A 23009-nucleotide genomic window follows, 5' to 3' on the forward strand; every position below is an offset into this window, starting at 1 on the left:
TCATAACTACTTTGCGATTGGATTTTGGCGAGAGTATAGCGGGAGAACTCATGTCGATTCCTGAAAAACAATGCCTGATGCTTCAAAAATAGAGAGAGGGGATGGCTACAAAGTCCGAAGAGAAGGAGAAGCAGTCTTCTAAGCTAGTTGAATGGGAATGGGCCTTATATCAGTTGGAGCCGGCCCTGAGTGTGAGGGCGATTAGTTGAGGTTGAGAGACCTCTAGCTATATAGGGTAGATATTGAGTTGTAGGTGAAAGTCCTCTGGAGGTGTGGAGGCCAAAGCGATTGTGACCTGTGCTGAGTCGGAGGCACATCGGGGAAAGAGGTCCCAAGAGTGAAGGCGATTAGTTGAGGTTGAGAGACCTCTAGCTATATAGGGTAGATATTGAGTTGTAGGTGAAAGTCCTCTGGAGGTGTGGAGGCCAAAGCGATTGTGACCTGTGCTGAGTCGGAGGCACATCGGGGAAAGAGGTCCCAAGAGGACCAAGACCAGTCTTTGTACTCTAAGTCATACTCCCGAAGGGCGAAAATGAAGGAGATGACTCCGTCAGATTCTGAAGAAGAAGGACCCCACATGAAGGATCGCCTACGTAGGGTCGAGAAAGCAATGTTTGGGAGAAAAAAGCTCCATCATGAACCGGTGGTGGTGTAAGAGATCGAGCAGTATCGAGCACCGTCCGAGAGGCAGTTCATGAAAAATGTACTAATTCAATGGTAAAGGCTATCCGATCGACCACTATGAGAAATACGAGTCCCTAATAATAGGTATGGACCACTATGATAGTTTATAATATATATGAATGGTTCGACGACTATGTGGTATTGGTCATTGAGGCCCTGATCGATCAGCTCCTATGAGCGAGTAAAGAGGTTGTTCTTAAAGTATTCCTCCCACCTATGCCGAAGAGAGAAGGATACCGAGGCCCTGATCCATTATAGATAGAGAATGAATGAGAAGATGAGAGATTATTTGGTTCGATTCAAGGAAGAGGTTGGAATAGTCACTAATTTGTAGTAGAGCAGCCGAAATGGCATGTGTACGCTTCTTGTGCTGCATCCACACACACTCCTAACCCCGTGTATACAATGGAAATGTTCATGACTTCTTTGGACAGGGACAAGGCATCTATCCTCTATAAAACTAGTTCAAGCTCTGCGACTCTAGTGACTGAGGACTCTGGCATACGAAACATTCTTCCAAACTCGAAGATATGTGGTTTTGAATTTGACCCATGTGGTTATTTCATGTATGCAATTGAAGGCCTTGTTGTCTCTACTATTCACATTACACCTGAACATGGCTTTAGTTATGCAAAATTTAGAGCTGTTGGATATGATCCAAACTCTGTTAGTCTTGACCGGCTTGTTGTCAGGGTCTTGAACTGTTTTGAACCCAAGGAGTTATCAATAGCTCTGCAGGCTAATTTTGCATCTAAACTACTTGAAAAGACCAGCTCTGTGGATGTTAAGGGCTATTGTTTGGAAGAGAGAACTTGTGAATATCTTGGAATGGATGGTTCAATTGTTTACCAGAAGTTTGTTAAGAATCAAAGCTGTGAATCTCTTAGATCAGTTCCGAAAAGCTGCTGGAAGGAGGAAGAGAAAGAGGAAAAGGAGTATGAGTAAATCAAGGGTATTTTTTTCTATATGTTCATTTCGTATCGTATTACTACATTCAATAAGTAATAACATCTAATGGTAGGTGGTGGTTGCCATTCGGTAGGCACCTTACATATTTTAGTTCATGTTGAAGTCATTTTATGTTGAACCTTTCTTAAATTGTACGGTGGATGTTGCTCTGTTTCAGTGGCTTATATTATAATTGTTGAATTATGTTTTCTCAGACAATTGTTATTTCTATTATTTTTGTTGGGAAAGCGTTAGTCTAATCAATGTTTTAGTTATAAGCAATTGCTATAAGTATTATGCATATATAGGACCAAAGTCACTAGCTTCAAGCCTTAAATTGTTCCACCAAATCATATTTACTGGTATCTGCAATTAATGAAGGAAGAAGATATCAAAAATGACAAAGCTGGGAAGGGACTCATTGAAATTATGAAAACCCTTGAAGGGAGTGATAAGAAGTCAGTGGTTAACATAATTTGAGTCTCAATCCTTGAAATGGATACAAGGATAATCAGGTGTGGCTATGGATTTGAGAACCAAGAGGAAAGGTTCTTTTTGGAAGAAGTTTCATGTGATAAAATACACTTCCTAAAAATGTGGGAGAAAGTGGATCTCTACCAAACTATTTTTACTAGTAGAAATTGTTTGCCTTGTAGACACCTGTTTGTCTAGAATTCGAAAATGGACGTTTTTTAATTACTCAAGTTCCTCGGTCAAACCATCTTCAAATAGAAAATTTATTGTGGACTGTAATGTTAAAATAGACCTTAGGTTGAACTGTGTCATTTTGAATTACAGATGGCACTAGTTCTTTCTAACATCAACTTATTAATTTAATAATGTAGCAATATATTTTGGCACCTAGCCGATATCTAGAAGTGTTTAATTGCTTGTTGATTGTAGAATCAAGATTTTAACATCAAAAAAATTTATTAATTTTATAATATTTGGAAGTTAAGTCGTAGAATGGAGATGTCAATAAAGAGTTTGGTTTATATTAACAAAATAATCAAGAAATATCTGAACAGCGTAAAGAAATGACTGAGTAGATAAATTGATCGATCTGTTTTTTTGTAAAATCCAGATTTAAACCTAAATATATATTTAAGACCCAATCTCAGATTCTTTAATATCATAATACCCTATTTCAAAAATAACTTATTCGATTTGACTTTTAAACGGGCCATAAATTATTTCTAAAATAAATAATCAACCTAAATTTGTTTGTTTAAATGACAAATAAATAATAAGAAAATAAATGGTTTAATATTACATACCAAACAAACTCTTACTCATATTTGATCGTTTCAACAAACAATAGACTGATGAAAGAATAATTATGTACATGAATCGTAAGGTACTTTTTGTGTGTCTAAGATTCGAGGTTGAATGGGTTAAAATTTCGGATTAATAGAATTGGAATTGAAATTTGGTATTGTGAAATTATATTATTGATATATTAGAGTTATGCTCAATATATGATAGCATTGTTAATATTAGTGATATATATATATATATATATATATATATATATATATATATATTATATGTAATATATTATTCCCCCACACTTATATATAACTGTTTCATAGAGAATTATTTGATTTTACTCTAAAATCTCATTAATATTTGTAAAATTTATCATATTTATATATATAAATCGATTCTAGTATAAAATATTAATCGCACAAAACATGTACAAATAATTTCACACTTATAAATTTGAGAAAAAAATTGAGTTTTAAATATGGTGAACTGCAAACCATTTTGGATGAATATAGAACATTAGAACCAGTTTGTATATTACAATTAATTATCAACGTTTTTTAGTGATAAATATTAAAATTTAATTTTTTTAATTTAATAATTAAATATTTGATGAATAATGAAGTTGATATATGTGTTTTTTGAGTATGTATAATTGTTCTTTAAGAGACTCGATATAAGGCGATTTTTCGTGGAGTGAAACTATATAAATATATGAACATAGGTAATGGAGACCAACAATTTAACCATTTATTATTTTTAATCCAACGATCATTAATATTCTTATTTTAATATTTTTATCATCATGCATCTGCATGATTAGTTTTTGACTTAATTATCAAATTCACAGCATCTGAAGTAGTATGTATGCATTCAAGATGGTTAAGTCATGGATGATTGTGCAACTTACCTCTATACATAACAGACGGCGATGAAGAATAATCCGGTGAATCTATGGCTCTAAACTCTAAACACGAATGACAAAATGAGCGTCCTGTAGTCCTCTTTAAATTGAAATATTTGATTTGTAACCGACAATATTTTAGACGGATATGCAGGATAGTATTTTCGATATGCACGATTGCACTTGACTAGTTATATGCTCCTACATCTACGTATAAGGAATAGTATTCTAAAAAAATTATTGTATTCCCTAAAGAATCTCAGTCATTCATTAGTTTAATAATCCAACCATAAATTATTTGGTCTTCAAGGATTTTAATAATCCAACCATAAACTAAGATTTTTATACATGTATAGAACCGTCACTATTAATATGGTCTAGAAATAAAATTAAAGACGGTTTCAGATCCAAGAAATCGAATTAAAACAGATCATCCCACGAGCCGGGGACAATAACAAGAACAATGACGCTCCATCAATTTAGAAACTATAGCATTTGAACTAAACTCCATTACCAACTAAACTCATTTAGCAATACCATTAAAAAACAAACTAAAATCCACCTAAACTAAGTTATTACAAACTTAGCTAATTGAAAACATGGTATAGAAAATAAGATGCACACCAAAGATTTCCACTATATATAATCAAATTGTTTATCCAACCAAAAACTAAATTGAGATTAGTGGGCCAAATATTGTTTTTATTTTATACAAAAAATTTCAACCCAAAGAACAACTAAGATTGAGATTCCTATTCATAATAATTATGCTCATTAGTCATGAACCAAACCTTTCTTAACATAAACCTTTTTATATACATGAGCTGCTAATTAAAAAAACAAAACATGAAAGCCAGTGTTAAACATCCGTTATGATTCACCAAATCCTGATATTGACCTCTAAATGTTGTATATGGATGGAGGAAAACAAATATCTCCACATCTAGGATCCTTCATATATGATGATGATAAGAGAAGCATACAAGGAAAATTATAAAGATCTTCAAGAGTTAATCTAAATAAACTGGCTCAGTTTCGTTCACTAATAATTTATTCGGAAAATGTCATGAAAAAACACATTTTTCCAGAACCGCAAAAACCCTTTAAACGTACAAAATTTAGTATAATAAGTAAACTCTTCTCAGATACTAAAGAGAATTCAGAAGTTTTGCCTTCTAATATCTCAAAACATTAAATTTCCCGAACCAGAAGGGTTGTGTTGTACTATTCATTTTTTTCAAGGAAGGCTGAAGATGTAGGCAATGCGAAAATATCTCTGTCAACGAATTAATAGGGTGTTGATCAAATGCGGGATACGTAACCTCTAAACAAGAAGATTCCAACACCACCAATTGCCAATGTTAGGATCACTGAACCGCTAATGCGCTCATAATCAACAAATAAGCTTTTCCGGACGCTCTTTGTTTGATGAAACACCTCTCCCAAGTTATGGAGGTTATTTGTAAGATTTTCCAACTGGTGCAAGATTTGACGTTGTCCACGAGCAATGCTTAATATCTGTTTCATTATATAATACATAAATAAAACATCAATGACAAAATTATGGTAATATATTCTAGCACTACAAAAACAATTATATATTCTAGCACTACAAACAATTATATTTTCTAGCACTGCAAAAAATAAAAAATGAGTGATGTTAGATTAGCAAAACAATAAGAAAGAATGATTTTATTTTAGGTTTTACATTTATTTGAGGCATAAATCTAGTCAAGAAAACAAAAAGCTTTTTGAACTGCCTGGAAATAAAGATCGATGTTCATGCTAAGATTGGCGATTCATTTACATATCACAGGCTTCCTGAGAAGTTAAGAGCAAATATATATAATAAAAATGAGGTCAGTTATCGTACCTCTTCCATGAAGGCAGTTTCCTTTGCTAGCTGAGATGAAGAACTAGAAGAAAGTAATGCAGACCCATTGCGTGGATCATAAGTAAGGTATGAGGTCGAAGCTGATCCATTACAAGCTTCAGGTTGTTGGGAGCTAGACAAAACTCTTTTAATGCTAAAATTGGAATTTAATTCATCCATTTTAGATGCAAACTCATCAATCCTATCATTTAGTGTAAAAATTTGTTCCGAGAGCTGGGTAATGGCACCCTTCAAAAACAGGAAGTAATAGAATATCAGACAAGTACGTACCACCTTGGAAAAGGTAAACAATAGCATAAAAAAAAGTTGCCTCAAATTACCTCACTTTCAATGGTTGGTGGCGGCTCTGTGGATCCATCATCAAAATTTTGACCGCAGAAGGCTAAATTAGTAAGCTTGTATAAATTTTTGTCCCTCCGTGTAGAGTAGGAATGTGACATTCCACTGCTCATGACAATCATATAGCACAAACAAATTCAATTTCTGAAGGTAGAAAGAAAAGTAAGCAAACGAAATTACAAAATAAAACACACGTCCACACGGCCATGCCTTCAGAGTTGGATCTTTTCTAATGCTCAGTAAACTACAAAATAGGCAAGTGACAGTTAATCTGATTATTTATCATTAGTGTCAAAATAAAAGCAATGTAATCAACCAACTTGTACCGATAGCTTTATAGTTTCAACTCACAAGACATATTGATCTTACGAAACATAAATAATGCAAACAGTTACAAGTAGCAGTATAGAACATAATCCATTCCTAGATTAACTATAAATGTAACTGTTGTCATATTTTTTTCAGAATAATAGTATTATTATTCTTATAATTTAATTGAATATATGAGATACATTGAAAATACATACAGAAAACACTAAAAGTAATTGTCACAATAGACACAATTCTCTTAGTTTTTAGTTCGCTTGTGTCTAAGAATCTGTCGTGCTCACAATTCTTAGAACGATAATCCGTTTAATCGTGTGAAGCCACTGCCATCTTTCACTAAAGCACCGGTTGGAAGGCATAGCTTCTTTTAACACAAACTAGGATCAGGTTCTTTCAACATCATAATTCAGAAACAGGTTCTTCCTCTTTGTTGTATGATACATAATTTGGATCATATATATAATGTGTGTATATACGTTTAATACTTCTATTTTACTTTCAATTGTTTTACAAATTTATTTAATGTAATTTAGGATTAAATACGTATATGCATCTATATAATTAATACGTACAAACATTGTGGAGTAAAAATATTATATTGCCCAGTTTATGATCACTCTGTTTTTATCGTTGTTCTTGATTGTATTATAGATATAATAATTGTTAAGATATTGTACATAATAATTTTCATACAATTATAGCCTCCTAAATAACAATAAGAAGATTCTCAAATCATGCATTACTACAGGCAGAGAAGCTGTACCTTTTAATGTTTTTATTTCTCAATGTGACCCTCTTTGATGAAGCTCGAGAAAGTGAATCACTAGGGCTTGACCCCAGATCCTCATCTATGCTCAGTTTTGTCCTCAAATCATCAGGTACAGCCTACAACATATGTTGATTACGATCATAATGTAAGAAGCCAAAGAAAAAAGTAAATAAATACAAATATTGACTTACCATAACTTCATTTACTATCTTCTCAAGCTGAATTTGTTCTATGTAAGTACGAGGAATGTATGAACCCTCCAATCCTAGTTGCTCTGCCACTCCCTTCACAACTGCACGATCTCTTCCTTGCACCTGTTTATTATTTTTAGAACAAATAGAAAAAAGAAACAGACATTAGCATAACACCTAACCAAGCTAGAACTTTAAAAAGGTCGACAATGAAGAAACTAAAATTTGATACTAAGAAAGCATGGAATGGTAAGTAAAAGTGCAGTATACAGTAGTCACATTAATAAGGAGATAGCAATTGAGATAAAATAGAGACAAAAACAAAAAAAATTCAACCATCACCTGAACATAATGGCGGTTCAGTTGTTCCAACCAATCAATTTTCACAGACACTCTTTCATCAGAGAACACATGGCTACTTCTTTTCAGGATTGCTGCTATTGTATACCCCAAAGCCATAAGCCCACCGAGAAGTCTCACACTGACTTCGAAGGTTATCCTTGGTGATATAACAAATGGAGAATCCGTAACCCATTCCTAAATTTCGAAAGCATAGACAGATCAGGCAAAAAACTATATGTTATTATTTGTGTTATAGCATTTTCTGAGAGGAAAAATCTGAATGAAGTAGCTCATCAACACAAAAGGCATAAATTAAGATATCAGGTTGGAGCTACTGTGGCATGATGCTCTTAAAGTTGCAGGTTTTACCCCCTATACTTTGTTGTCAGTATGTGGATACTGAAACTTTTGTTGTGATAAACCTAAAGCTTGCTAATGGAAAGCTGTAATGACCCTTATGAAAGATTAACAGTTAATTAACATCCTGTCAACTAAAGTCTACAGAGCAAAACATTTTATTATTTTGGTTACACCCAAGTCCCAACATATGCAAAAAGTACTTGGCAAAATAAACACATTAAGTGCTTATCCTAGAAAAAAACCCTAAAGCTTTCACAAGAAATCCGTATTATAAAGGCCTACAAATTAAGGTTAGGTAACAGTAAATATTTAGACCTTTTCCTGATCACAGGATTACCTAATAGTTAGAGCCTAAATAAAATGAATACGGTGCACCTTAGTACGGTACAAACATGCACGCGGATAACACCTCAAATAAAGGCGGGAATGTAACCACCAAACGCCAAAACCAATTCACATCAAGAGCTAATATTAGATATATTTGTGTTAAAAATAATCATACACAATAAGGGCTAGGGGTTCATCTATAAAATTTTGCAGTTAATTTAGTTTCACATTTGCATGTAACATATAACATATTTTGTATTTCTTTGATTTGAACTTCCCTAACAATTCTGCCTTTCTGTAACATGGTTTCACTTGAAGGAGTCTTCACTCTTTACTATTTAATAAAGTCTTTACTCTTTAGTGCTGAATGCTTGATGCATTAATATATGTCTTTAGATGATACAATACACGATTGTGAATTTCCCTACCAATTCTTAGGGAAGATACATGTCAACAAGGGTAAAAGACAAACCTCAAACATGAGATTGTATTTTCCATCTCTATTTCGCATCCTCAAGTATGATTGACATGATTCAGGATCTTCTCCTGGAGGTAATAGATATATATCGTAAGTCTGTTCCATAGTTTCAGTATGCTCTTCAGGCATGACAAGCTTGATTTGATCAACTGTAACATCCCTTCGTGACTAAGAGATCAAGTACAATACAGTTATTGAGAAAGTTAATTACTAGCAAAATGTTCTAGCCGACATCCACCAACACACATAAAAAAAAGAAAATTGAAGCTAACCTTTAAGATATAAGTGGGACACTGGAATCCAGTGAATGGATTAAATTTGTTAATAATTCTAATATGAGCCATTTGAAGATCTGGTTCGATGAAAGCCTTGTACATCGGATATACCTGTTTCATAGAATGCAGGAGATATTGATTAGAGAAGGTCTTCTACCATATAGAATATTAGCTCAGGTAGGCAAGAGTTAACCGTTTCTGATATCTGGTGGATGATCTCTTGAGGTGCTTGTCCAGCACGTTGAATGTCCCGAAAGACCCTTTTAACAAGATCAAAGTGAACTCCACCTGTCACAGATACTCGGAGATCCAGGAGGGGACGCAATTTTTCACTCAGAGCATAAATTCCTTCAATAATTACAATACGGGAGCTTGGAACTTCAATCGTCCTGCTTTCAGCACATAAAATACAAGTCCAAAGAAATTATGCATGGAGTAAATGATCATTGATTATACAATGGCAGCATATTCAACTTTAACTAAGAAAGACATGCCCCAATTTTAAATGATTCAAGTTAGGATATTTTCGATGAAGAACATAGAATCCGGAATCTAGTTGTTGGGGGTGAGAATATGCAACAATATTTAAAGACCTCAGTTGATAGCACAAAACATATACAAGTGGTTTGGTTAAAAATGATCGAACAAATTGATATTCTGAATGATAAAGGAAGTTCCTGGCAAAAAGAACTATATAGAGGATTAAATATAAATAAATTAAATTACTATATAGATGATAAAAGTTGTATATCGAGTTTATCAAGCGAATGAGAGAATCTGCATAGAACACAGAAGAAATTTAAGACTCAAAACTCCAAAACTACCAACTGAATGATAAGCGCAAAATATATATACAGAATGACTTGCATCTAGAGCAATGTAGAGAAATCCAAACCTGTATCCTGTGCGCATACTGGCCTTGAAATCATATATTGGAACTTCCACAGGTTTCCCCGCCTTCAAATCATGGATGTTCTTTAGCAACGTGTCATAGTCTGTCAAGCGTGGGTCTGCTCCAGTATATAAACCCAATTAAAAATGTCTCTCGAATTGAAAACATATTATATGATTGACTTCACATGGAAAAGGAAGACAAACAACAAAAAGATTCATAACTACTAGTTCAATTTCATCAAGACATCAAGTTACTAGTCTCGACAGCAAGCTTGACACAATTTTCGCTAAAAAATATACATAGGCTACAGAGGATTATTCATTGAGCACATTGAAGAAAGATATCAATCTCGTTTAGTTCAAAAGACTAAAAAACTGAAATTCCAACTATTTTAGACACCTAGTATTATGAGACGTAAGGTAATAATGATTCATAGACAATGTAAATATTAATAATCTAACTAATGTTGGGTTATTGGATGCAAAAAGTCTGCTGATGCCTAAATGAAACATCCCAATGATATTTTCTTTGTAACACTAAGCAAAAAAGTAGAGCTACAAAACAGAATTTCACAATTCCCCGCATAATATGGCGCATTGAGGAAAACTTTACAAGAAGTATATCAGAAGATTCCTACACATAACCTGCTCCACACCATATATAGGGTATCCATGTAGATACAATCCATGGTCAGAGTCGTTTGCTTTTACAAAACCAATTCAGTATGGAAAGAAACTAACTGATTATAAGTGTTTCTGCTACATCCACTCAAACATAATAAAGATCATTGGTATAAGAATGCTCATGGCTAGAGATGATATCATAGATACAGTCTCAAGCATAAAAAAAAGGCTTACCATCAAAGTTTCCATCAATTACCCGTGTAGCATCATTGTAGTTGTCCATCGATATCACAGCCACGCTAGGCATAAAGTTCAATATTTTTTCCGTAAAAATAGTCTTCCCAGCACCAGAAGGACCAGCAATCCCTACTAATATAAGCCCATCATTCTTTTGGACAAGTAACTGGCATGCACGGATGGCAACAAAGAAACCTTTCTCATATGAAAGCTTATCTCGAATAGATACAATCTCATAACGATCCAAATCTTTCCTCTTAACTAGGCGTACTTGATCCTTTAACAGACCAGTCCTTCGTTGTATTAACTCCCCACTAAAATTATCTTTTGCCATCACGAGTAACACCGAATGTGTCTGAATTTCAAAGCATTAAAAAGAAAAACACACAGGGTCGACGTTAGATGATGAATCATCCTGTGCAGTTGCATGCAATAATAATATAATAAAACAGCTATAAACTTAATAAGACAACTATAAACTGCACATAGCATTATAAAAGGACTTTTTTTTTGCTAGATAAGATTGTCTATATCAAGACCACCAACAAAAAGCACCTCAGTTTAAACCAATTATTTCAACCTCTCTCTATTTAACAATATCCCTATAGCTCCCACAATTCACAAGATAAACCCATAAAAGTCCCACTTTTGGACATTCTATACGAAAGATTGCAATTACAAAACACCTCCGAACATTCACTATCCAAACTCTACGTATAAACCAACTAATCAAAGAACATCCATCAAACTACAAAACAACATAAAATCATTACACATCATTCATAAACAATCAAATAAATTCAACACTACCCCATATCAAACACACAAACAAACAACAAACCAACTAGCCAAATTATCAGCAAAAACCAAATCTTGAACAAAGAAACCACAAAACAAGCAAAAAGCATGAATCTTGAAACCCAATGCTACAAAATCACGAACCAATTCATAACACGCATAATAAACCAAAACAAAAAATATCCACTACAATATAGACTAAAACAAGAACACCCAACAAGAAAAAAGATCAAATTCAATCAAAATGTGCATAAAAACACATACCCAGGTGGTGAAAGAGGAGTTGCAGTGGGTTCTTAACAAACAAACCAAAGACACCGACTCAGTTTGTGTATTATATATAGTCTCCGCCCTCATATATATCATTTTACATATGTTTTCTTGCTTCTCTTCTAAGCTCTCTGTTTGTAACATGGCTTCTTTACACGATTCTTTTTATATTTTTTTTAAGATTTTTTTATTGTGCAAGTGTTTGTTTTTTACGGAGTTACGGTTTGTAGTTTTTACTAAATAAATAGTGTTGAATGTGTCTATAATAAGAGATTGTGCAGCTTGGTTTGGTTTTATGTGCGTTTGTTTTGTGTAAAATTTCACATTGAATATAATAATTGTTAGTGCAATCATATTTATCAATTAATATGATCTAAGAATTTAATCTTCAGAATGAGTGTGACATAAATGTGCTCGGTATTTATGTGATGATTTATATTTATTATATTATTATGTTTAGGAATCTACCTTTTATCAAAATAAATCGTGATTTTACTGCTACATAAATGATTACCGAGTTAATTGAACGAATGAACGATCACCTATTTAATTTTAACAAATTTGATAAATAATCATTTTTGTGCAAAATAGATTGGCATCAACTCACATAGTAGTTATATTAATAAAAAATATTTGGTTCAGGTAGAGTACAACGAATAAATTTATGAAAGAAGGTAAAGAGAAAGATGGAGAACAAATTTTTAAAAGAAAGGGGAGATCAATAATGATCCTCGATTGTTCGCTTGTCTGATTAGGATTATAAAAAGAACACATAATGAAATTTTTGATTGTACACAAGTATAAAAATGTTGAGATGAATGATAGATAAGAATTAGTTTTGATTATCGGTCATACCTTGTCAATTTACAGTTGTGATATCAGTTGCTTGATGATCGGTGGTGGTGATTGTGAATTGTGATACTAGTTGTTGATGATCGGTGGTGGTAATTGTTAAAGATAGGTATGTCGTGACTTCGAATATATGAGATTGTAGTACCGGATGTTGATTTGACGGTGATCGTGAGTGATATTTATGATGTGTCTTCCACGGATTTTGTCATCATCGGTTGTTGATCAACACTAGTTGTCAGTGGTGATGGTTATCGGATAACAATGAGTAATGGTTATCGGATAACAATGAGTAATGGTTAAATAGTTATCATTGATGACGAAATTGGTAGTGAAATTGGAAAAGGAAATACAAATACTTGACCGATGACCGAAGTGTAAATGAGAATAAAAGGTTATTGAGTAAGAAAATAGGATGAAGAGAATGATAATTCCTTTTGAAAAAATAATAATGATGAATAAATAAATTTTATTGATTCATATATTTAAACAAATATTTGTGAATCTAATCAAATTTACAAGAAACATGCTCGGGATTAAATAATTATATATATATATAGATACATATATATATATATATATATATATATATATATATATATATAATCTTACGCCAATATATACTATTAAAAGAAAAATTAAATATAAAAGAATGCAATCAAGGAGAACTTGAAAACTTGTGGATTTGGATTGGACTCCAAAATGAGCCTAGATGAGGCCTACTAGCGTCGGGGTGGGGAAAGTTTGGGCTTTTGTGTTGTCCAAAACATGTTTAGAATTTGTCAATAATTTTAGAGAAGCTCTACTAGGCCAGGCGTGTGGATTGAGGGTGGACCATGAATGGGTAACGTGGGTGATGTCATATAAAGGCTGGATGATGTGATATAGAGATGGTTTTATTTGTTTTATAATTTCATTTTTATTTTAGTGGTTTGTATTTGAGTAATTGTTAAATATTTAAATCATACATACGTGTGCACACACGTGTGTGTAGGTACCATATGAGTTTGGATCAGAGGAAACTGAGATTCAAGATAATACAATGACTTCTCCGGAAAATGGAATTATTCATACGCATGAAGAAAAAAGTGACGACAACATTGCTACTATATGTGCCAGCAATCAGAAGCCATTAGCACTATCATTAGCGAAACAACAATGTACTTCGTCCACCAATGATATCTTGGTCTCAACGATGACAATGATGGGTTCAGAACTCCAACATCACTCGATCACAGAATCCCAGTAATGAAACAGTGCCCACCACCACCAAGAAAAAGAAGCGTCTCTTCAAGAAAACGAAAATGATCATCTCCAAAAGCTAAGCATGTATGTATCTCTTCGTTTTTTTGTTTGTTACTTTCATTTTCTGATTTATATTGAGTAGAATTGCGAAAAGATGTTGACTTTAATCTTGTTTGTTTGTTTAATTTTTGCGTTTTGTTTGATTTTGGTGTTCATTTCGCAGACGACGAGGTAACCTGACCGATAGCATAGCGGTGGAGGCCGATGGTGGAGGTGACGGCGGTTTCGGGACGGGATCCGGTTTCAGAAAGGAAAGCACCAATTGTGCCTTAATTGAGGGCGTTAATTGTGCCTCGTAATTGAGGGCGTTAATTGTGCCTCGTAATTGAGGGTGTTAATTGTGCCTCTTTATCGAGGGCGTAAATTGTGCCTATTTATTGAAGGCGTTAATTATGCCTTAATTAAGGACATTAATATTTTTTTATTATGCCTTAATTAAGAGCTTAATTGTCTCAATCATGAGTTATCATGATTGTGGGAATATTTTAATATAATCTGTTAAATATATCGACTTATATTCTTCTTGTTTCTCTTGTTTAATTTTCAGGATTATTGGAAGAAGACCGGTTTTTCTTTTCGGACATTAAAGTTTTATTGTCTAAATTTCCCCGGTCATCTTGCATGTCCGACGGTTAGATAATAAGATTTCTTGAATGAAAGAATTATCATGGTGAATTGCCGATGCTCGTTGAGATTTATTCTCATTTTCAAAAAAAAAAAAATTTATCTTGCACTTGTATGTATTTCTTTTCTTTTTTTTTTTTTGCTAAGTCACTTGTATGTATTTCTTACTAACAAGATTAAGATGATCTACTCTTTCTACATAGAGTAACTCTCAAACTCATTTTGAAGGATTTAAACTTCTTTTTTCGTCAGGATTTAGGAAAGAATTTAAACTTTAGAAGAGTGCATCTATCTAACAAACACAAAATTAATATAATTGTATAATGTCTATTACTGACTAACCAATATGATCATGCCAGCTTTAATTTTCAAACTCGAAAATATAACGTATTGGTTACACAATTCCTGTGATTTCACTTCTGCACTTGAAAAACAAATATTTTAGTACAATTTTAGTAGTATGAGAATTAGTATCTATGTGTTCACAAATCTGCAGTTTTTCCTGACTTCCCCATCCACAAAACTTTGATCATTTGTGATGTTTCCCATCTTCACCATTGACTCAGAGAATTGTTCAAAGAAAGCAACAGGGTTTTCAGCATATTTCTGTACAAGCTTTTTGGTTTCGATCCCCCAGATGCTGGAATAAAGTTCTTGATCCGAGTTGAGTAGTCCCTGTCCTTTTAATAGTAAATGGTAGAAAGAATTGTCGAAAAGATTAGGAGTTACACTGTCCATGGCTGATTCTTTGTTGTCTTCTCCCCCTGTTGCTGGACATATAGTTCTTAAGTTGTTAAGATTTGAGTCTGACACCGGACTCATTCCAGAGGTTGTTTCATAGTCTCCGTAAATCCTGTCCCTGAAGTTCACACAACGCGCCATGCCTATTGTATGTGCACCTGCAGGTAGTTCTAGTATTTTAGCTTAAGCTTAACATTTGAATTCAAATTGAGAAGATGGTGGTTAATTCAAAGTTTACCTGAAAGAGCTACTAAATCAGTGACCGAAAGTCCTTGATACAAGAACTTAGAAATCATAGACAGAAGGCCTTCATTTGCTCCAGGTAAATTTGATGTTGCAAGTTCATAGCCTGCAGTCTTAGAGTCTTTTCTGCCTAGAGGTACATCCCAGTAAGGTCCACCAACCTGCACAGAATGCACAAGTGAAATATATGGTTTCATATGATTACTGACAGTGGCTTCATTTATTTTTTAGCATAAAGGTTTAAAGTGTTCTTGATTACCAGAATAGTTGCATCTCGCGCAGCTACAGTGAGAATATCGGCACAAGAGACTGTTCCAGGGCACTCTGATTCAAGCTTATTCTTGATCCTGTCAATGATGTTAAAGCCCTTCAATGCATGGTCATTAATGGAAGCTTTCTTTTCTCCTTTAAGCGTGTACGTATCATCCAGCAAAACTGACCCATCACACCCCTGCAAGTATTCAGGTTATTAAGCCATTAGCTTAATGCACATTATGATAGAAAGAGCTGATGAATGCCAAAACTAATGCAAGTTCACCTGAACAAAACAATCATGGAAATGTAAACGCAGAATCAAAGCTGCATTGCGCGGATCAGAAAGCACAGCGCACTCCATTTCTTTCCTCACAATCTCAAGAACTGATGGACAAGTTGATTCATAATAATCCAACTTTAAAGGAGGGTCTTGGCTTGCATGCAAGCTGACACTAAAATCATCGAGAAAAACCACTAAAACTAGCAAGAAACATTGCAGAAAACGCGGTGCCATTGTTCTGCTTGTGAATAAAGATGGTTGAGACTGCAGGGGCATGCTAATTGAAATGCAACAAGATGCAAGATATGAATATATAATGAACAAACTGGACATTTTTCACATGTTTATTTGGTCATGCTGACCAGCTGGGTAATACAAAATTGTGTTAGTCAAGAGAAGATACAACTACTATAGTAGTCAGGTTGGTAGGGACTTCCAAACCAATTGATAAGAGATTTACACGAAATTACAAGTTTTATTATATAAAGAACTTGTCTTCACATATAAGCCAAATTTGTTTAGCTTAAAAATGAAAATATAAGTTTTGAGTCTTTTGACTATTCTTATTAAGATTAAGGTGGCTAGGTAATTAGACCATCTAATTAACCCCCTAAAGAGATCTGTGATGATATACTTGTCTGTTTATGCTTAAATTTTAGTATCTTCAGTCATCACCTGCTTTATGATTTTTTTTTTTTTTTTGCTTTATACAGAGGTATAAACAAAAGGGTTAACCAACCTTACCAGGTACAGATGTTCACACAGACGAATCCATTAATCTTTGGTTTTATCCGGTAACTACCTAATCCGTCCAAAAAAAAATCCCATAACTACCTAGTTTAAAGTTCTTAGTTTAAATCCGTCTTCAAAATAGTTGCTCCCTTCGTTTCAAAATATTTATTTCCTTTTCATTTTTTACTGGTGAAATTGAGTCAACTTTGACCGAACTTTACTTAAATTTGAAATTTTATAAAATTAATTTATAAATTTTAGTTATATTTTGATCAATTTGACCTGTCAAAATTCAAAAGTGGACAAGAAATACAAAATGAAGGTAGTGTTTGTATGGATCGGATCATAAAACAGGTAGTGTTTGTATGGATCGGATCATAAAACATCTTTGATGAATTATATTGACTTTTATATGTGGTATATAAAATGTTTGATACACGAAATTGGATACAAAATCATTATCAAGTTTTGATTAGAATGAGTCTCTTTGTATATGCATTAGTAAGCACCAATTAAAACATTCCATTTTAATTGTCATATTATTTTGTGCAAAATTTCGTATCCAATTTTGTGCATGTAGCGTTCTTAATGCTAAAACTATATTTTTATTCTAATACTAAATTATATTTTATATTTTCATATTTCCTCGATTTTGAAATATAAGTAACTTGATTTTTTTCACATATTTTTAAGTTTTTTGACCGCATAACTCAAATTATTATTTCAAAAATTTTCTTCTTTTAAATTATAAATATTCAAATATTTTTACTTGAAAAAAAAAAAGAAAACTTTCAAAAATTCTAACTACGATTAAGGGACTTAGAAATGCTGTGTAAAAAATAGAAACACCTATATTTAAAAAAGAACAGACTGTGTAAGAACAGTTTTCGTAATTGAATTTGTGAACACAGCTGCTGGCCGTTTTTTACTACTTGAACTTGTATTTCAAGATACAGCCACTTCAGTAACCATCTTGATACCGTTTTGAGTTCAGTGACCAATTTGATACATTAAACCCACTTCAGTGACCAAATTGAAAATTAACCCGTTTTTGTTACACAACGGAAAACAAAGAATAGCATTTGCTTGTAAATCTTTGGTGCAGAGTCACATTCTTGAAGCACAAGAAAGCCATCTATTCAAAGGCTGAATACAGAAAAGGTAGTTGAATGACAGGCCTGGCTGATAATGTAGACTTAAACCAAAGATTAATGGTACCACAGCTGGATTAATACAACCACAGTTGTTATAGGACCTGAAATATTTGCGTGCTTGAAATCCTGTTCTTCACTCATTGCATGTTAGTCCAAATTAAATTTTTCAAAAATGCTGATAAACTAAAAATACTTGCGGAAAAGATAAGAAAATGGTAGCTTCTTTATCACTTGCCATTGTTATTTTTCTGATAAAGGAGACTTATAGGATAGATCTATATGAGTTGAGCTTCATTGGTTTTGGTTCTTATAGCATTCCAGATCGACCATATCAGTTTTTTCATCACTTCTCACAAAAGTTTGATGACAATGTAACGTTTATAAAAAAGATATATAATTATGAATATTATCCTTCTCTTAGGGCAAAAGTTCCTGAGAGCTCGCTAAGCAAATATATGGATGTTGTGCAGGAATTTGTTAAATGTTTGAGGGATTGGAAAATCCAGTAATAAGGTCGATGCTCTGTATTGGTGGTGTTGATATGCGTTCTAAGTTAGAGGTTTTGCAGAGAGGTGTGCATTTTCTGTTGCTACACCGGGGAGGTTCAAGGACAAAGATGAATCTTGATATCTCTAGGTACTTGGTTTTGGACGAGGCAGATCATTTAGTGGATTTAGGTTTTGAAGATGAGATTCACGATGTCATTAATCACTTCAAAGATCAAAGGCAAAGTATGCAAACCAAGATTAGGAATTTTGCTAGAACTGCACTGGGTTAAGCCTGTCATTGTTAATGTTGGAAGGTCAGGAGCAGCCAATCTTGATGTTATTCAAGCAGTGGCATTTGTGAAGCAAGAAGTGAAATATGTCTACCTTCTTGAATGCCTGCAAAAGACTCCACCGCCAGTTTTGGTATTTAGTGAGAACAAAGATGAAGTTGATGAAATACACGAATATCTCATCTTAAAAGGAGTCAAGGGGTGTCAATTTATGGTGGTAAGGATCAAAGAGAGGCAGTAAGCAATCTCCTCCTTCAAAGCTGGCACGAAAGATGTGCTGGTTGCCACTGATGTGGCCTCAAAGGGTTTGGATTTTGCTGATATTCAGCATGTTATCATTTTCAATATGCCAGCTGAAATTGAAAACTATGTTCATAGGATTGGCAAAGGGAAACGATTTTTCTTGATCTCAAGCATGTACTAATTGACGCCAAACAGAGACTTCTCCCTCTGCTGGCCGAGATATCAACTGAAACAACAGACGTAAGAGAAGCCTGTGGCAATTGTGGGGGTCATCGCATTCACGATTGTCCTAAGCTACAGCATCAGAATATGCAACTTGCAGCTAGGTTCAAGACGGATACTTTTGTGATGGGGGTTACAAAGCGGAATTCTAGTTCATTAATTGTAGAAGGCACTGGAGTACAATGTATCTTGAGGTTAAGTTGTAATTTTACTTTCTAAATAAAAATATTACAAGTTGCTTCAATGGTCTTCTCAGCATAAATAAAAGCTTAATACATAACACATGTTTATAGGTACTTGACATTTTTATTACTTATCTATTGCCAGTCCCGGCTTACAAAAGCTTGAATTATATCAAAATTGAAGTCTGAGCAATCTTTTGTAAGGCTGGTGACTATGATCAAGTAGATCATATGGACAGACTAATCTTACAAGCATTATATTCTCATTTAAAACATCGGAAGGACAAAAAAGTACAGAACACAAAACTGAAAGCTGCATAGCTAACTATATATAAGTTCATTTCTCTCAGTTATTCTTAGGTGGATGATGTCTTGGTTTGCCGTAATCTGCACTGTAAGCAACAAAACCAGACTCATTCTTCTTCTCCTTGACAATTAGACTTCTTCGTCCAACTTTCAGCTCACGTTTCCTATCTGCAATCTCTGCTGGGCTTTCAACCTTTTCTCTAGCAGTACTTGAGCTTCTCTGGGTTGGACTTAAGAAACTGTCACGTCTGCTATGAACTTTGTCAACCGCTATTTTCCAGCCAGTTTTCAACTTCAGTTCTCTAACGGCTGCTGTATGCACATTATTAACAAGAACCTGCAGGAAATTTCACTAAATTGCTTAAACAGGCACGAGATCAAACTTGGTATTCGTTTTTCATCTCAGCTAGGATGTAGCATTTAACGAACTAACTTATACATTTGCTACTAAATTTTTAATCAATTAGGCGTTAATTAATTGGTTTCTCCTCTGCGAATACCCCTTCTTTTTCTTAAGCCTAAACAATCCCATAAGCAAACATGAATGTCAAACGACGCTGATCAGTGATCATGATTAGTAATAGCGAAAAATGGAGGACGTTACCGCTTCTTCACTAGCATCATTTTTCTGCAACAGTTCTGCTGAACCCCTGACACCTGAAAAAAATCAAAGCATTTGTAAGAGTTTCAATGAGTGAAAATGTGAAAATACAAACATAGGAATCTTTATCGAAACGGATGAGCACCTTTACAAGAAACTACTATTGTCAAGTGACTTCCAGTAACTATAAACAAAACTACTAGAATTAAGCTTAGCAACAATACTAGTATCTGCTGCAACATTGTTCCTTGATGGCTAAGTCTGCTTTCTTAAACACAAACCAGGAAACAAAAGAGAAGAATTACACACACTGACATGTTAATTTATAGACACACAATTTATCAGTAGTTTTTTACTCCCACTGTTTTGAACTATAGGCCGCTTGACTTTTTGGCACACACTTCCAAGTCTTTTGACCGCTTAGTTAAAATTATTATTTTAAAATTTTCTTTTTCCGAATTATAATATTAATCGTATACTTTTATTCAATTATTTTTTTAAATAATGATTTTAACTATGCGATCAAAATACTTAGAAATATGTGCTAAAAAGTCAAACAACTTATATTTCAAAACAGATGGGTAAGAAATTAGGGGTCAAATCTAGGGACTAGCTAGGTTTCCAAGATGGTACTACTAGTATAGTACTAAATTTACTTGAGATTTACTAAAACTTGTTAAGTTTCTTGGAACAAACTAAACTGAAGACAAGTGTGGAGACTGGTACATGAACATTCGTGTCAACCCATGTGTCAGTAGTCTTGATTACAAGGATCTCGAGATTTTCTAGGATTACTTATGGAATTTGGAAGTCGACACATTGGAAACTCGAAAGTGTTGTAAAGAAAACGGTGCAGCAACGGGTTTGCAGACTTAATGGTCATTACACACTGTTTTCGAGTTAATTGAGTAATAGAAAAATGAAAATGTCACATGCAGAGTAATATTTGTCTCTTCAAATTGAAGACAAGTTGGGAGTTCGGTTTAAACAGCTACTTGTGTGCTGATTTGACATTTTGCATAAGCGAGAGTTGTGTAGCTGGTGCAACTGTGAGCCGAAGTTGACGAGGGCGGAACCAGGATTCTAGCAGGGGGGATCAAGAAAATATTAATGAGGACTGATTCAAATCGTTCTGAAATTAAATTTAATTTTAAAAAAATTTACATTAAATTTTCTATGCTCAAGAACAGTTGGCCAGGACTGCGGACTATTGTGGTCCACCAATTCGACCTGTTCTGAGTCCTGACCCCAAATGTTGTTATGGGTCCAGCCCAAATAACTAAGGTTTGGTCCACTAAGTTTTGGCCCAATATATGTGATATGTTTATCACTTAAGTGCTGAGTTTTGTTCTCAGCAGACAGAGTAGACTAAGGAATACAAAAGGTCAGAGAAAGAGGGAAAACACAGTTTTAAAAATACTACTGAGCTCAGCTGCTTCAGGTGTTCGGATCAAGGAGCAAACGTGGTCCGTTTTGGCTGAAATTTGGACAGCTTGTTGGGGACTCACAGTGCTATATTCTGAACGGTTGGATCGTTGTTTTGAGCTTCTGGTCGAGAGTTATGGTCAACTGATTGCTGCTGGCAGACTTTCAATTATTTGGTGATTTCTTTCTCATTCTAGTTACTATGATGTTGTCTCTTATGTATGAACTTGTTGGTGGGTTGTGAACCTTTGTAAGACTGATTTGGGTTTCTTTATCCCTCAATTTTATCATAATAAGAGAAGAACAAAGGGTGGACTCCTCACACGTCCCGTGGTTTTTACTCTTCACATTGAAGAGGTTTTCCACGTATAAATCTTTTTGTCGTTTGATTTATGTTGGTTAATTTTCTGCATTATATAGTTTGTCATTGGTGAATATTTGTGGTGACTTGAGTTGAGCTGTTTTTGGTTGATTGTTTAGAAGTACTGTAGCTTGTGTTTTTGACTACTTAAATCCCTGCAAATGTTGCATAAGCTGAGTGTGCAGAATCATGCGGGACAAGAGGGAGAGGGTCTGTTGTTGAGCGGAGTCAGAGACTCTGAGTGTTGTTCGCGAACAAGCTTTGTATAAGGGAGTATATTTAGGAACCGATCATTAAAAATTACTCCTTCCGTTTCAATTTGCATGTCCAATTTCAAAAAAAAAAAATTGTTTCAATTTACATGTCCAATTTCAAAAAAAAAAAAATTTGATTCAAATTACTTGTCCACTTCAACTTTCAATGCATCTAATTTGAAACGGAGGGAGTACCAGTTAAAAAGTGAGTTGTGATAAAAAAAATAAAAAATATAGTTACTTAAAATTCACATTTCAAGTTCCAACAATTCTCACCGTTTATAATTATAATCAGGATCTTATAGATCACTATATTTATCGAACCACTACAGATTTGTAGCAAATGTCACGTCATCTGTTACCATATTAAAACAATACATTTTATTTATAACAACTTTTAAAATATAATCAATCAATATAGCTAATATCATCGAAACAAAATGTCTTACTGGTTCAAAAAATTTTAAATAATGTCTCACATGTTTAATTTAGCCAACAACTACAACCAACCCCATTGTAGATGCTCT

At 34.0% G+C, this 23009-nt stretch overlaps 4 protein-coding genes across 4 annotated transcripts; 1 reads left to right on the forward strand and 3 right to left on the reverse strand.

Annotated features, from left to right (window-relative positions):
• The first annotated feature begins 532 nt into the window (after window positions 1-532).
• On the forward strand, window positions 533-1629 carry LOC108194516 (S-adenosylmethionine decarboxylase proenzyme). Its single transcript, XM_017361478.1, has 2 exons — window positions 533-593; window positions 1019-1629. Exons 1-2 carry the CDS (start codon window positions 533-535, stop codon window positions 1627-1629), a joined length of 672 nt encoding a protein of 223 aa, XP_017216967.1.
• A 3183-nt stretch (window positions 1630-4812) lies between these two features.
• LOC108195415 (inorganic pyrophosphatase TTM2) lies at window positions 4813-11209 on the reverse strand. The gene is made up of 11 exons (XM_064082178.1): window positions 10857-11209; window positions 10000-10114; window positions 9298-9493; window positions 9102-9215; window positions 8824-8997; window positions 7665-7859; window positions 7323-7445; window positions 7126-7247; window positions 6017-6140; window positions 5676-5924; window positions 4813-5320 (listed from the first exon to the last, which is right to left on the reverse strand). Exons 1-11 carry the CDS (start codon window positions 11191-11193, stop codon window positions 5105-5107), a joined length of 1965 nt encoding a protein of 654 aa, XP_063938248.1. The 5' UTR covers window positions 11194-11209; the 3' UTR covers window positions 4813-5104.
• A 3785-nt stretch (window positions 11210-14994) lies between these two features.
• On the reverse strand, window positions 14995-16520 carry LOC108194458 (peroxidase 11). The gene is made up of 4 exons (XM_017361399.2): window positions 16228-16520; window positions 15949-16140; window positions 15685-15850; window positions 14995-15604 (listed from the first exon to the last, which is right to left on the reverse strand). Exons 1-4 carry the CDS (start codon window positions 16498-16500, stop codon window positions 15180-15182), a joined length of 1056 nt encoding a protein of 351 aa, XP_017216888.2. The 5' UTR covers window positions 16501-16520; the 3' UTR covers window positions 14995-15179.
• A 3109-nt stretch (window positions 16521-19629) lies between these two features.
• LOC108194459 (uncharacterized) lies at window positions 19630-20754 on the reverse strand. The gene is made up of 3 exons (XM_017361400.2): window positions 20588-20754; window positions 20446-20498; window positions 19630-20178 (listed from the first exon to the last, which is right to left on the reverse strand). The coding sequence occupies exons 1-3, from the start codon at window positions 20682-20684 to the stop codon at window positions 19882-19884; spliced, it is 447 nt and encodes a 148-aa protein (XP_017216889.1). The 5' UTR covers window positions 20685-20754; the 3' UTR covers window positions 19630-19881.
• Between the last annotated feature and the right edge of the window lie 2255 nt (window positions 20755-23009).

This window comes from Daucus carota, chromosome 7 (genome assembly GCF_001625215.2).
Source record: "Daucus carota subsp. sativus chromosome 7, DH1 v3.0, whole genome shotgun sequence".
NCBI lineage: Eukaryota > Viridiplantae > Streptophyta > Magnoliopsida > Apiales > Apiaceae > Daucus > Daucus carota.

Coding starts and splice junctions, on each gene's coding strand:
- LOC108194458 (XM_017361399.2), bottom strand. CDS start 16,500: ATGCCCCTGCAGTCTCAACCATCTTTATTCACAAGCAGAACAATGGCA. Junction 16,141..16,227: donor TCCATGATTGTTTTGTTCAG/GTGAACTTGCAT, acceptor GAATACTTGCAG/GGGTGTGATGGGTCAGTTTT. Junction 15,605..15,684: donor TGATTTAGTAGCTCTTTCAG/GTAAACTTTGAA, acceptor AACTACCTGCAG/GTGCACATACAATAGGCATG.
- LOC108195415 (XM_064082178.1), bottom strand. CDS start 11,193: ATGGCAAAAGATAATTTTAGTGGGGAGTTAATACAACGAAGGACTGGT. Junction 8,998..9,101: donor GTCCCACTTATATCTTAAAG/GTTAGCTTCAAT, acceptor TTGATCTCTTAG/TCACGAAGGGATGTTACAGT. Junction 5,321..5,675: donor AAACTGCCTTCATGGAAGAG/GTACGATAACTG, acceptor ATAATGAAACAG/ATATTAAGCATTGCTCGTGG.
- LOC108194459 (XM_017361400.2), bottom strand. CDS start 20,684: ATGTTGCAGCAGATACTAGTATTGTTGCTAAGCTTAATTCTAGTAGTT. Junction 20,499..20,587: donor AATAGTAGTTTCTTGTAAAG/GTGCTCATCCGT, acceptor GATTTTTTTCAG/GTGTCAGGGGTTCAGCAGAA. Junction 20,179..20,445: donor ATGATGCTAGTGAAGAAGCG/GTAACGTCCTCC, acceptor AATTTCCTGCAG/GTTCTTGTTAATAATGTGCA.
- LOC108194516 (XM_017361478.1), top strand. CDS start 533: ATGAAGGAGATGACTCCGTCAGATTCTGAAGAAGAAGGACCCCACATG. Junction 594..1,018: donor CCACATGAAGGATCGCCTAC/GTAGGGTCGAGA, acceptor ACTAATTTGTAG/TAGAGCAGCCGAAATGGCAT.